Genomic DNA, 15,363 nt, shown 5'->3' with positions numbered 1-15,363 from the left:
CCTGGTGTTGATCCTTGGTTGCTTGCTTTGGTGTTTATGTTTTTATTTTGATCTTGCAGGTTCTTTTGGTAGCAAATCAGAGGAGAACCAACCATTATAAATGGACCCTTTCATTAATATTTTAAAATTCAATTTGCGTAATTACAATGTCTTTGTTGATCGCATAATATTCGAGTAGTGAAAAGAAGTAGAAATGGGCTTTGAATAGCAATAAGAAGAAGAACAATTCGATCTGTTTTTTAGTAATTAAATAATCCAATGGAAAATAGAATGGGTAGATCACTAACTTTCTATTAATCACAGCAACCCAATCCATTAATGTCAACTTTTGTTTTCTAAATTACATAGATGAATTGGATTGGAATTGATTTAAGCATGAATAAATTGTGAAATATGGATGCATGAATTAAAATCAAAATTTCTCATTTTGCATAAATTTCAATGTTAAATTTTTGGATAAGATTAATTTGTGTACATCCCTTTCACATTCAATAGTTGAAAATCAATTCTAGCAAAAAAAATACACGATTGCCAAACAAACATTTACTAACACGCATGCATTTACCTTTTAAAAAAAACGCATGAATTTTTACTTGGGCCAGATATATATTTATGCTGTACAGAGACTACGAAGTTTTGTTGCGTCCCTTTAGTACAAGCTGCTGCTCCTTCTTTTGTCCCTCTGTTTTGAACTTGGGCACTATAGTTGGATGTACAGCAATTTTTTTAAAGTCTTCTTAAGTTTTGAAAGATTCACTTTGATCCCTATTAGATCAAGTTAATATTTTTATCTATACTAACTTTGTCAACTTAATGACACGTGATAATATATGAGTAATGCTACAAGACACAAAATTAATATAGTTAGTTAGTGAAAATAAAAAAGCTATCAGAAAACTAACAAAAATACTAATTTGGTCTAGGAGGCACACTTTAATGAATCAAAGTGAATTAAAAAAAAATTGAAGGAGCAAATTGAAACCTAAATTATAGATAAGGAACAGAATTCTCTTTGATTTTTTTTATAAAATTTAAGTGTTTAAAGAGGACAAACAAACGTCTATGTTATTACTATTTAGATGAAGCTATACACTCCATGTTGGGTTGGTGTTGTTGGATTAATACAACCAAGCTTTGATTTAACATTAGTTTCTGTCATACTCCACCTAAAGTTCACGTTGTAAGAAAATATATGAAGTATGACCAATATTCAATTGAGAATTGGCTCTTGCATTGTCATAAATGATAAGATTAAGTTTAAACCTGTGTTTGCATTATCTTGTTATGTATTTTTGTTTAAGTGAAAGTTTCTTAAGAAAAAATAACAAATGATTATTTTTTTAAAAGAATTTCCAAATGTGCTGTAAATTGTAGCCTGTAGGATATGCTTAGTCTAATTCTTACTCTACACTCTACACTCATGTTAGTTTTTTTGAAGAATTGAACCAAGAACTTCATCTAAATCTCTCACAATTGAGTCCATTTCACGAATAGTTCTATCAATTTATTGTCAGTACTTTATGCATTACCAATGCTGCACTATGCAGTCACACATAGTGTTCAAAGAGCCCAAGAGAGAACCTATAACAACGAAGATGCCAACACAAAGAAAACGCTTGAAGACGAAGAAATTAAAGGGTAACAAAGAAGAGAATCTCACATGGCTATAAAACTATATTCGAATTCTTCCCTAACTCTTTTGCACATAAAGAGACAAATTTACTTGCATTTCAAGCATATGATTTGCTTTATTTCATTCACATATATACCATCTCTTTAAAGTGAGAGCATCTGTACAGATAACTGGAATCTCGCTTTTCCTTTCTTTCCACAAAGAATTTGGGTAGTAAAACATAACTCGAATATAATACATTGGCAATGTTTAACTGCTACATTGATGTGTACAAAAAACTATATACACAGATAGGAAATGACAATATTAATCTCATTTTGGACTAAGAAATTGAAAACCCACAAAAGCATTCTCTTAAGTGACTTCTGCAGAATTACCAGTTTTGCTTCTTTTCTATGTAAAGGAAAATATTTGACTGATGCAACTAAGTATTCTGACTAAGTTACAACATTTGAAAATTGCCTAAAATAATAATGTTCTCACTTTTCTTCCTGGTGTGATGAGTTTTTGTTTGTGTTAAAAGGGGATATTAGAGGGACAAATATTTGCATCCTACTCATTTACACAAGCATTGCTGTGGTCATAAATGGCAAACTGTGCTGATCAATTATCCTTCACTCGCACTGCTTTACCTAATTTTAGCACACTCATTAAACAAAAGTACACAGCAAATAGAAAAGAATAAAACAAAGAAAGTGATAAATTTCCTGTAATATTTGCATTGACATGGACAAGCAACAATAAGTAAACTTATTTTTGATGTTTAGAAGAAGCGGCTAAAAGCAGAGAGAATGAAGAAAGTATATAATAGCAATATTATACACTAGCCATTCGCATAAGTGGAGCAAAATAGTTAACAAAGATTCTCTCACATGCTTCATGCTTGAAGCTTTCTTTAATTAAGCAAATTCTCACACCTACCCTATAAATGGATGATTGCATGAACAGCTCTCTTCAGTAACAATAATTTTTCTCATTCTCTTCAATGGAGTGCCTTCAGCAATTCCTTCATTTTCTCTTTGTAGCTTCTCTACTCATCAGCAGTACAGCAATTTCAGATCAAATTCCCAAGGTTTATATATATCTACACACACTTCCCCTTTAGCTTATTATGTTCAATTTTGTTATGCCAGATTTAATTACCAAAGCTTATCTTGTTCTTTGCAGCCTTATGTTGTTTATATGGGAAATTCATCACCAAATAACATTGGAGTAGAGGGCCAAATACTAGAATCATCACATCTGCATTTATTGTCATCAATTATTCCAAGGTTCATTATCTAGTTCACTATAACTTCACATTATTCACTTTTTTTTATCTATAACCATATCCACCATTGCAATCAAAATCAATTGAACTTATGGAATGAACATGTTTGTTTTTATTTTTTCTTTTCCAATTTCTCAGTGAACAAAGTGAGAGGATTGCTCTAACCCACCATTTTAGTCATGCCTTCAGTGGCTTCTCTGCCTTGCTTACAGAGGGTGAAGCTTCTGCACTGTCTGGTATTTGATCTTTGTCTTCTAGCTCCTTTTTTTCCTTTTTTCTGCTCCAGATTCTTAACTTGCATGATTCTTCGACTTTTCTAATGTTTTATTGGGAAGGCATTGTCAATATTCTTTTTTTTTATGGTTATTATCTAGTTCTTTTTTTTACAAAAATTATTATTATTAGATAGTTCTAGACACTAGATAAAAGAACAATAATTTTAGAATTTGGTTTCCTTAAAGCAAAATCAATATACGTATTATGTGGTTGGGAGTGAATTTTGGTGTCTATTGTATCTGTTGTTATTACTGTGCACTAATAATTTTGTTCACCAACCTTAACTACACTCACAATGATGTAAAAGACGGATGGATAATAACTGTAAGGGGGAAAATGGATTATTTAAATAAATAAAAAGACTGTATATTTATGAGCTAAAATTAATAAATAAAAAAGAAGAATACAAAACAACAATATATTAATGGTTCCAAAATAGAGATCTGAACATAAGTGAATTCTCTTGAGGAACAGGGTGGCACGGCCCCCAAACTTTTTCATTATTTTATATTTTTTGTTGCATTTCAATATTTAATTTACATAAATATATGTGATTGTGTGCGTCGGTATGTGGTGTGGTTTTGTACTTTCAATTTCCACATAGAATTTTGTTCCTCTTTGTTATTAATAAGACATCATATTGGTGATATATTGGTAAAATTTTCATATATTGTATTGTTATCCATTCATTTATAGATAGAGTCAGTTTAAGCTTATTTTTTAAAACAAATATTTAATAAACTGGCCCATTTTAATATATTCCATAGATTTTTGTATTGATTTTAGTAATGAATTTTTTTTTCATATACCGTATCCTTATCAATCTATTTATAGATATTAATAGGATAGTCTGTTTAAGCTTATTTTTTTAAAACAAATGTTTAACAAACTGACCCATTTTTATATTCCATTGATTTTTGTATTGATGTTAGAAGTGAGATTTTTTTAATTTAATAAGAAAGCATTAATAGTGTAAATATTTTTTTTTATTTTTTATCTTATCATTTAATCACATGTTTCATATATAATAAGTTTATTAACTTTTATAATGATTTTCTAAAAAAATATATGTAAAATAATTTTTTATTAATTGATTGATAGGGTAAAAAATATTTACACAAACTTGTATAAAAATATATTTTTTTTATCATTTGATATAATTAATATCCTTTAGATGATTAGCTACGGTCAAATATATTTATGGTTTTGATGAGTTTATTTGGGACTAATTATTTAAATTTAAACTAGAAGTGTAAAAAAAATACGAAAATATGTATCATTTTTTTATCAGCGAAAATGTATTATTTGGCCCCAAATAAATTTACTCTAATAAGATCCGCTGTTGAATATGAATATATCATCCCCGCTGAAAACCCATTAAGAAGGAAAATAATAAAGAAAAAGCAAATTAATGTATATCAAATGGAAAGAATAAACTTATGAACTAAATTACGTTAATATGGTATAACTTTTGATTCTGTCACATTAAAATTTTTGTTGATCGGTATTACTCAGATCGGGGTAACAATATCAATAATCATGTAACATTGTTTAATCTTGCATTACAATTTCTTTTTGGTACGATTTACATTACAATATTACAAGTGCGAATTGGCAATATTAAAATGGTCATAATACGTAGTTATATATTATTAATAATTCATTTCCTTGGATCTGAAAAACGTACTTTTGAAAAGATGGTTGACTCTACTACACTATCAATGTATTGAAACATGTAACAAAAAAATAAAATCAATGTATTGAAACTAATAAGAATTTAAATATTCATTATTTTAAATTTTTTGAAGATTTAACAAACAGAATTTAATTAAAATATAATAATAGTATGAAATATTTTTATACTCTTACTTAGTTATGAATTATCATATAATTAAAAATCATTAGTGTTTACAATAATTATTTTAAAAATCATATTTAAACCATTTTTTTATTAATTAACAGCGAAAAATTTACACCGTTAATGTATTCAAATTAAATTCCTAAATTTTTTAAAATCTTTTATGTAGATAGAAATTATGAGGCTTGAGAGTTGAGAGCAACGGATCTTGGCAGTCCATTTCCTCCATTATACTGGGAAAAAAAAAAAGTTTTCTGTGACATATTTTACAAAAACATAACCACCAGTTGACGCTAATTTTTTTTTCCAACAGCCAACGTATATTTGATTAAGAAGCATAACTGATGCCACAAGTAGTGAAGCTAACGTTTCGCAGCAAGTTTCATAGATTTTTCTTTTTTTGGTGCATGATCCAACAAGTTTCATAGATTATTTATTATTGTGTAAATTCAATATATTTTTCAATGGAAAGTCAATAACTAATGTCTTAAATTTTGAACTCCATTTAAGAGGATGATTTTTCCAACAAATTTCATACATTATACTTTGTAAATATTAGTTCTGTCATCACTTTTACTGGCCGGTAAGTATTTTTAATAAAACGTTCAATAATAAGTTTAAAATATTATGAATTATTTAAATAAAAAATTTTATTTTAATTAATCATGATAATTTTTATACATACATGTCTATGTACAAAATTTTCTCACATTAATTTTCTAGCGAGTATATCACACGCACTATTGACTTATCCATATCCTTTTTTGTACACTCTTTATTTCTTTATTTTAATTTATGAATACATAAAAGTCGTATGTTAAGATAAATGACTACAATAACATTATAAAAATCATAATAATTTATTTACCATAATTATTAAACAAGTTTATGATAGATAGTATGTGGGTGTTGGTTGTCCCCTTTGTGGTAACTATTGCTACGTGATTTGTAAACAGGTCACGATAGTGTGGTGTCTGTGTTCCCTGATCCAGTGCTTCAGTTACACACAACGCGATCTTGGGATTTCTTGGAATCAGATTTGGGAATGAAGCCTTATAGTTATGGCACTCCCAAATTACACCAACACTCATCAAGTGATATCATTATTGGTGTCATAGACACAGGTAAGTGATAGAAAAGTTGATAATAGTTCTACTTTAATTCCGTTGTCTTTAGCCCAATAAATCTGATTGGGTATTTGCTTTGTCATTTTCAAACGTCCACGTCCTAAATTATGTATTTTAGGTAAAATTAATCTATAAGTTCCTAAATCATTTGGAAAATTATTAAACCCATAGAGTCGGTGATGGGAGTTTTCAGCTATTTTTAAGATGTTAAGGCCTACAAAATTAATATAAAAAAGGTTAAATTGAAATTTTCATTTTTATTTCTTAAATAATATAGTAATTAGTTTAACCTTTATTTTACTAATACAAATATTAATTACTATTGCACTTTTCATTAATGTAAAATAAAGGAAAAACATTTATCAATGTTTAGGAAGAGAATTAACTACAATATTCAAGACAAACTTTAAGTCTTTAATGTAGGTTAATGTGAGTATATATTACTTTTAGATCAACAAATCTGCAAAACTTCTTTTTTTATATTGAATACTTTTGCCTCCCATTAATAAAATATATTGACTACACATTGTCTTACTTAAAAGATAAAAATAAATTAATAAATGGAACTTTTATAGCAAAAGGATTACTAGTACAGATAAGGTTATGTCACAGGCAAAATTATTACCTTCTTTATCATCTCAGATTAATTTAAGTGCATTCCAACTAGATTTGGCTCATTGCGCGGCATTACTTGACACGACTCTTTTTCTTACACCATTTCATTGTACGTTGTCAAATAGAATAATTTTAGATATAAACCCACCAAAACTTCACATGCATTTAAAAGAAAATTCTAAAATAAGGTACAGTGATATAATTTTTTTAACCCTTATTTTATTATCAATTTATTCATAATCTTGGTTTTCAAAATAAATCATCAAATATAATTTTGTAATAAATAATCCTCTATCTACCTAGAACTTAAAATCTCGATAGAAAAATCTACTTTATCACAAAGCGCGAGAATGGAGATGGGGTTTAGATAGTTTACATAATGTCTTAGATTTAATTTTGCTGACGTTTTTTTTAAAGGATTTTGTTGACGTTATAGTACATTAGTACACACACAAAAAAAGAGAGAGAGAGAAATAATTAGTTTAAATATTTTTTTAGTCCATATAAATAGAATAATGTTGGTTTTTAATCTTTTAAAATTAAATTGTCTCATTTTATTCCATCGTTCATGTAAATGTGTCATATGTGATTTCTATCTTCATAGACATAAGAGACTAAAACAGACTAGTTTTTGTTAATTACAAAAACCACATAAGATATACTTTCATAAATAAGAGATTAAAACAAGATGGTTTATTTTTTAGGGACTAAAAATTCAAATCATCTAATTTAAAAAATTAAAAACATATTTAATTAACTCAAAAAGCTTCAATACAGTTTTATTCAATCAAATCACCTTCTTTGTTTGTTACCCCTTCTGAATATATAGAAACGGTTATAATCTTAGGTTATTAATGATTAAAAATTAAATTATAAGAACTTATTTGATGAAGAGTTAAAAAGTCAATGATCCTAAAAGTTTCATTAATATTAATTTAAAGTTTAAGATTGAACATTGCATTTTATTTCAGTTAACAGAGTTAATCACATGATCTTAGTGATAGGAAACAGAAGGTGATTATATTGCTCTGTATTGTGTTTGATTCAATTGATAAGAATTGCAAGAAATAAATAAATAAACAAATAAAACATTGAAATAGTAATTGCAAGTTACAGAGGACAGTACCTAACCACAGTCTTACCCAAAAGTTTACAGTGAAAGTGATTGGTCATAGTGAAAGTGAATTTTGGCTTCAGACAAACTATACTTGCAATGTTAAGAGAGAATTTTAGCTAACGAATACTCTTAAAGTCTTACCCAAAAGTGAATCTCCTAATTATGTTTGTGAAAATATTGAGTCCAAAACCAAAATGAGACAGCACAGTGTTGAATACCTTACTATAGTAGCATGATATGGACCCCCAAAACATTTGGTAGTCTCATGTGAAACTGATTTGTTAGTACTCACTTCCACTTTTTAGGCCATTCACCACTGGTACCCTTGTGGTTGAGGCCTATTGACAGTTGCAGCATCAACATCTATTGTGTGTAAATGGCAACTCATTGTGGCCCACAACTAGCTGTTATGATTGCTACCCCATATTTTTTGTTTAACAAAGCACAATAACTACTCATTTTCCACCTCACTTTATGGCAACTGAAACCTTTACTGGTTTATCTTGGTAAGTTGTATCATATGGTGATATGGGTATCCTTTAAGAAGTGTGTATTTTTATATTTAAAGCAGAGAATGTGAGGCTGGCCTCTTTAATGCAAGCCTCTTACTGAGGCTCAATGATGAATTTGGCCAGTCAAAATTATAGAAAGAAAGCTGTAATTTTTTAATTTTCAATCTTAAAAAAACAAAAAAAAAAAACAAAGTGGTGGGCATGTAATGTAACCAAAAAAAAGTGGGATATGAGATAATTAATTTTTTTTCTCACATAACTCTTCTTTTAGTTTTCAACCCTAACAAAAAACCACAACAAATTTTTATCCTTGTAATATTGTTTTTGGCTTTAGTCTTTATAACTTTTTTAAATGGTTTCTAAAATATATCTTTCTTTTTTCTTTTTTGTTTTGGTCCATACTGTTAGTATGTTGCTACTGACTTGTAATCCTTGATATGATGAGGTGATTTTTTCTAAGCTACCTCAACACTTAACAATAACAAATTAATGTGAAACTCAAAATGAAAAACCAATATATTTAGGAACATTTTTTAAAAAAAAATTACAAGTACTAAAACAAAAAAAAAATATTAGCGAGACTGAAAACAAGATTAAGTCCATACATAAAACTATGTTTTGTTTTTCTAACTCTTTAGATAACAGTTTCTCTAATATAAAGGACTTAATTTTGTGCTGTTAGTATGTTGCTACTGACTTGTAATCCTACTTGATATATAATATTTAGAACTTAAAAGTGAAATAATACATTTTGAAAACTTTTCAAGCATTACATCCAATTTCCTGCTACAAAACAACCAACAGAAATCGGGAAAATCTGAGGCACACGAAACTTTACATTAGTGGCACCACTCCCCAAAAACCTCCCCTTTTCTCCACAATTGAATGACTAAGCTGGTATGTACAAGTGTGAAAGAAGCAACTTTTCTTTTGGTTTCTTCATACCCTAGCTATAGTATTGAACCCTTTTAAAAAGAAACCAAACGGCCTTTATAGAAACTGACCAAATTTCCAACATTTACACTTTCTCTAGGGAGCTTTACTAGAAATTTGTCCTAGCGTGTGTTGCTTAATTGTGGGACCCTTGGTGCCCCTTTAAGTTTAGAGCCACAGGCATGATAGTGTGAAGTTGAAACAGCATAAAGATGCAATGAGGTGGCCTTTCTAACATTCTCAACTTGCTCCTTCTATGAGTTTAGGGTCGTTTGAAATAAGGAAATATTTCTTGTTTTAATTTCAAGTACAAAAACATCACAAAATTTTCATGAGAAAATAGTATATGTACGGTTATTGTAAAGAGTTTTTGATATACAGGATAATTTCTAATTGACTCACAGGGTAAAAAAAATTATATTGATAATACATAAAAATTAATCTGTAATTTCATTTTGTTTTTACTCTTAAAAATTTGTATAGGAAACACTGGAAATATAAATGAAAACAATAAAAAGTTATTTTTTATTGTTTCCTATACAAACTTTTATATAGCCAAATCTTGTCATCCGCTCAGTTGTTCCTGTTTCATTGCTTGCTTAGAAATATAAACCAAGTGATATTGGGGGTTTAGGAAGTTATTGAAAGTGAAGAAATAAAAGTGAAAACAACAAAACATTCTAAAATGGATAAAGCATCTTACATATCTGATATGCTTACACTAGGATATGTGAAAATCAGAGTGTAAGTGTACGGGGTTAATTACGGAAATGGGTTTTTTTTTAAATTACCATAATTGGTATTTTTTTAAAATTACAAAAATAGATAAATATACGAATTCACAATGAAAAAATCATATATTAAAGCAAAATTTCACTTTTCAGTTGTATATTTTTCTAAGAATTATATTAAAGCACAATTTCACTTTTCAGTTGTTTAAATATATTTTTCTAAGAATTGAAATCGTATGTTAAAATACGATTTTATTTTTTTTCTGTTTCCCAATGAAAATCATATTTTGAAATATCGTTTCAATTTTTTTTTACTTTTTTCTTTTTTTATTTTTTAAAATAATTAAAAAAAACATATTAAAATCGTATGTTGACATACGATTTTAACTTTTAATAATAAAAAAATAAATAACTAAAATTATATGTTCATATACAATTTCACTGTAAAAAAATTCTGTAAAATAAAATCGTGCTTTCAAGCATGATTTCTTCAATCGTACTTCAAAGCACAATTCATCCATTTTTATTTTTTAAAATATCCTCATTATGATAATTTTTAAACAAAATTACACCGTAATGGTGCAAGAGCCGTGAGTGTACATAAAACTATGTGGAACAACCGTACTTAGATGATAAAAATTGTGTAGATGTGAGGTAATGTGAGTGAAGTGTGAATGTATTATTCTTGTAAAATATAAAAATGTAATCAGCGCCCTAGACTTCATGTGTTTTCACAAATTTTGAATAACTTTCCTCATTTTGAAACTCTATAATAAAAACCCTTCATAAACTACATCCACTGCTGATCCATAAATTACAAAGACTTTAATGTAGAGTTTGCATGTTACATATTACGAACACTTTTGTTTGAATATAATTCAATTATTTTTTTCCATGCCTGTTCTGCATCTAGGGATATGGCCAGAGTCTCCAAGTTTCAGGGATGAGGGTATAGGGGAGATTCCTTCAAGATGGAAAGGTGTTTGCATGGAGGGTAGTGATTTCAAGAAATCCAATTGCAATAGGTGATCATCCATTCTCTTACAAATGCTTCTAATAAAAATGTTCATATCTACTTACAAAATCTTTCAGTAATCATATTTTGACAGTGACAAAATTACAAATTGATTATATGCTACACTTAAATTCTCTTTATAAAACTGCAGAAAATTGATAGGTGCAAGATACTATAATATTCTGGCTACATCAGGTGACAACCAGACTCATATAGAAGCAACCAAAGGTTCCCCAAGAGATTCTGTTGGACATGGGACTCACACAGCATCAATAGCAGCTGGTGTTCATGTCAACAATGCTAGTTATTTTGGTTTAGCACAAGGAACAGCAAGAGGTGGTTCACCTTCTACTAGGATTGCTGCTTATAAAACATGCTCAGATGAAGGATGCTCTGGTGCCACCATACTAAAGGCTATTGATGATGCTGTGAAGGATGGAGTAGATATAATCTCAATCTCTATTGGACTCAGCTCACTATTCCAATCAGACTTTTTAAGTGATCCTATAGCCATTGGAGCATTTCATGCAGAACAAAAGGGGGTCCTGGTGGTGTGTTCAGCTGGCAATGATGGTCCTGATCCTTTCACAGTTGTGAACACTGCACCGTGGATATTTACTATTGCAGCTTCTAATATTGATAGGAACTTCCAATCAACTATTGTCCTTGGAAATGGGAAATATTTCCAAGTAGGTTTCTTGATCTCTTCTTCCAAGCCAAAAGAAGAATATGGTTAATTTCATGGCATGATTTCTTTTTCATGCACCAAAAACCTTATTTTTCTCCCTTTGTTTGTGTTGTCAGGGTACTGGCATTAACTTTTCAAACCTTACTCATTCAAAGATGCATCGCCTTGTCTTTGGAGAGCAAGTAGCTGCCAAATTTGTCCCTGCATCAGAAGCTAGGTATCTAATTGTGATTATTCTTGGCATATTACTGTCATCCTCTTAAACCTAAAATAAATGATAGTTATCATTTCATGTGTTCCAATTTTGATGGTCATTTTTTATTGCTAAGAGATTATTGAAAAGAATGCAATAGGTAAACTCAAATGAAATGCATTGAAATTTAACATTGATCATACTATTGGTATATATTACTAGTACATTATACCAGCAGACAATGGCATTTTTGAAAGAAACACAGATTGAGATTGTACATATTATATAATAGAATCAGTATCACACATACTAGATAAATGCAGATATTAGGATTTAAATATTCTACCTTAAAAAGGTATGCTAATTGTTCTCTGAAATGCAGGAACTGTTTTCCTGGATCACTAGATTTCAACAAAACTGCAGGCAGCATTGTTGTTTGTGTTAATGATGATCCAACTGTTTCGAGGCAAATCAAGAAGCTAGTTGTACAAGATGCAAGAGCCATAGGGATAATACTCATTAATGAGGACAACAAAGATGCTCCCTTTGATGCAGGTGCATTTCCCTTCACTCAGGTTGGCAATCTTGAAGGCCATCAAATCCTACAATACATAAACTCTACCAAGTAAGCATTATCAACCTTCACATTTGTTGATTAGTGATTTAAAGTGTTGATTAGTGATTTAAAGTAGCTTTTCCCATGTCTTATGTGCAAACAAGATTGCAGATTGTGTTATGCATTTAGTCAAATGATGATAGCAAATGTAAAAGCATGTAAAGTGGTGGTTGTCTAAGCCAACTTTATTGAAAGACAAATAATAACTAAACACGCACACTGTTAGGATATAAGAAGGGAAACTTAGTTAAGATAGTTAGTTTGTTAATGAGTTAGTTAGTTAGTTAGAGGGGTTTATTAGATATAAATAGGAGAACAAGGATAGGAGAGAGGGAGAGCTATTCATTTGTAGATTGAGCATTAGCTCTCTGAGTGGAGAAATTCTTTGTGAAGGGGAATCCTTGGAAGACAGTTATCTCTCCTATTTTTTGTTCTTCTCATCCTATTCAATAAAATTCTTTCTTTTCTTTGTCATTTTAATTCTTGGTTCCTAACACACACGCACACATATTTATGTCCATGTTGAATGTAAAAGTTGAAAAATAATATACTAGCTGCATGCTTAGTCTATCATGCCTCTGTTACAGGAACCCAACTGCAACAATTCTTCCAACAACAGAAGTTTCTAGATTAAAGCCTTCACCAATTGTTGCATCTTTCTCATCCAGAGGTCCTTCCAGCCTTACAGAAAACGTTCTTAAGGTATTTTTCTGCCCCACGTTCCTATATGAAGTTTTCATTTCATCCATTAACTCAAATCGCATAAACATCTTGAGAACAATGCACTCAATGTTTCTTTCACATTATGAAAAATTTGTTGTCCAGCCTGATGTGATGGCTCCAGGCGTTGGCATTTTGGCCGCTGTGATTCCCAAAAGTAAAGAACCAGGAAGTGTCCCAATTGGGAAAAAGCCATCCTTGTATGCCATAAAATCTGGTACATCTATGGCTTGCCCACATGTGACAGGTGCAGCTGCATTCATTAAGTCAGTACACACAAAATGGAGTTCTTCAATGATCAAATCAGCATTGATGACAACAGGTACTAGACCAAACACCCTTATCTAGTCTTATTTGGTAATGTGAGAGTTTTCAAAAATAGTTCAGTTTTCTAAAATTTGTTTGTCTTCTGAGCACATTGGAAAAATTTTGTTCCTGAACACATTTCTGTTTATGAGAAAACATCTTCCAACTGTTTCAATTTTTTGGTTTTTGAAACAACTTTTAAAACTTAATAGATTTTGGATGATAGCTGAGTAGAGTGTAATTGTTTTAGAAAACAAATTTTACAATAAAAAAGTGAAAAGAGAGTCAAGCATGTCCTTATGCTGCTTTGTTCCTATTCCATTTTTCAGCTACAAACTACAACAACTTGAGGAAGCCTCTTACTAACAGCTCAAACTCCATTGCCGATCCACATGAAATGGGAGTTGGGGAAATTAATCCACTCAGAGCTCTCAACCCTGGCTTAGTCTTTGAAACAGATGTGGAAGACTATCTCAGATTCCTTTGTTATTTTGGCTATTCACAGAAAATCATAAGGTCAATGTCTAAGACAAACGTCAATTGCCCAAAGAACTCTTCTGAAGGCCTTATCTCCAACGTCAATTACCCATCAATATCTGTAAGTACACTTAAAAAGCAACAAAAAGCAAAAGTGATCACAAGAAAAGTTACCAATGTTGGATCCCTTAATGCCACATACACTGCAAAAGTGCTTGCACCTGAGGGATTGGTTGTGAAGGTCATCCCCAATAAACTTGTGTTTTCTGAGGGTGTTCAAAGAATGACCTATAAAGTCTCATTCTATGGCAAGGAGGCCCGTAGTGGATACAATTTTGGGTCTCTAACATGGCTTGATGGTCACCATTATGTTCATACAGTATTTGCAGTCAAAGTTGAATAAATTTGCACACACACGTTCACATATTTAAACAGGTCACAAATATGTAGCAACATGATTGTGACATTCTTTTTCCTAACTTTATAAATGTCTCAATGAGACATTAATATTATTAACTTGTGATTCTTTGACCCTGTTCATTGCCTGCAATAATGGAAACTTCGTGTTTTTGTCCAATTGTTGCTCTTGTCAAAATAAACACTTATCATTTCTTGGTTCCAATTTCCAAAAAATAAGAGCCACAAAAGAAATAATCACTACACAATTAATGTCCCAATTTGTAAGTTAATAACAGAATAAAACAAGATATGCTGTATATCACAAAATGGGATGGGAATTGGTCAGGTGATTCTTGAGCACTATTAAGAGCTTTACCAGCATAACATATAACATGTAAAAGCTTATCTTTCCTTTGTCCTAACATAGCACCTAAGGCAAAACAAAAAACCGCTTTCATCACATAAGTTCAATGATTAATTTCTCTTTTAGTGTCTTAAATGCATGCAAAAACGCATCATTAAAGTTAAAATTGGCATCATTTTGAAAAAACCACTAGCCTCACACATGATTTCAGTGATTAATTTCTCTTTCAGCAAGTAAAATGCATTCAAACACATCTTTAAAGTTAAACATGACATCTTTATTCAAAAGACCATACAAGGGTTTAGAGATTTTACAAAAGTCCTTTACAAATCTTTTATTAAAACCTAACATGTCCAAGAAAACTCTGTATTCCCTTTGCATTTACTAGTAATTTAAGTTTTTCTATGACTTCAATCATGGTTCAGTCCACTTCTATGCCTTTTGAAGACATCTTATGGCTTAGCATAATACCTTCCTGCCCCATAAAATGGCACTCCTCCCAATTCAAAACAA

The 15,363-nt window shown here is 30.3% G+C and overlaps 1 protein-coding gene across 1 annotated transcript; it reads left to right on the top strand.

Moving 5' to 3' along the window:
- The first annotated feature begins 2,465 nt into the window (after positions 1-2,465).
- On the top strand, positions 2,466-14,664 carry LOC114386999 (CO(2)-response secreted protease-like). The gene is made up of 11 exons (XM_028347091.1): positions 2,466-2,705; positions 2,801-2,904; positions 3,042-3,139; positions 5,994-6,161; positions 10,986-11,097; positions 11,239-11,776; positions 11,892-11,992; positions 12,351-12,593; positions 13,172-13,286; positions 13,410-13,626; positions 13,940-14,664. Exons 1-11 carry the CDS (start codon positions 2,619-2,621, stop codon positions 14,488-14,490), a joined length of 2,334 nt encoding a protein of 777 aa, XP_028202892.1. The 5' UTR covers positions 2,466-2,618; the 3' UTR covers positions 14,491-14,664.
- The last annotated feature ends 699 nt before the right edge of the window (positions 14,665-15,363 follow it).

Source organism: Glycine soja, chromosome 15 (assembly GCF_004193775.1).
Source record: "Glycine soja cultivar W05 chromosome 15, ASM419377v2, whole genome shotgun sequence".
NCBI classification, from domain to species: domain Eukaryota; kingdom Viridiplantae; phylum Streptophyta; class Magnoliopsida; order Fabales; family Fabaceae; genus Glycine; species Glycine soja.
The sequence above is the reverse complement of the archived record's forward strand: the minus strand, read 5'-3'. Positions and strand labels throughout refer to the sequence as shown.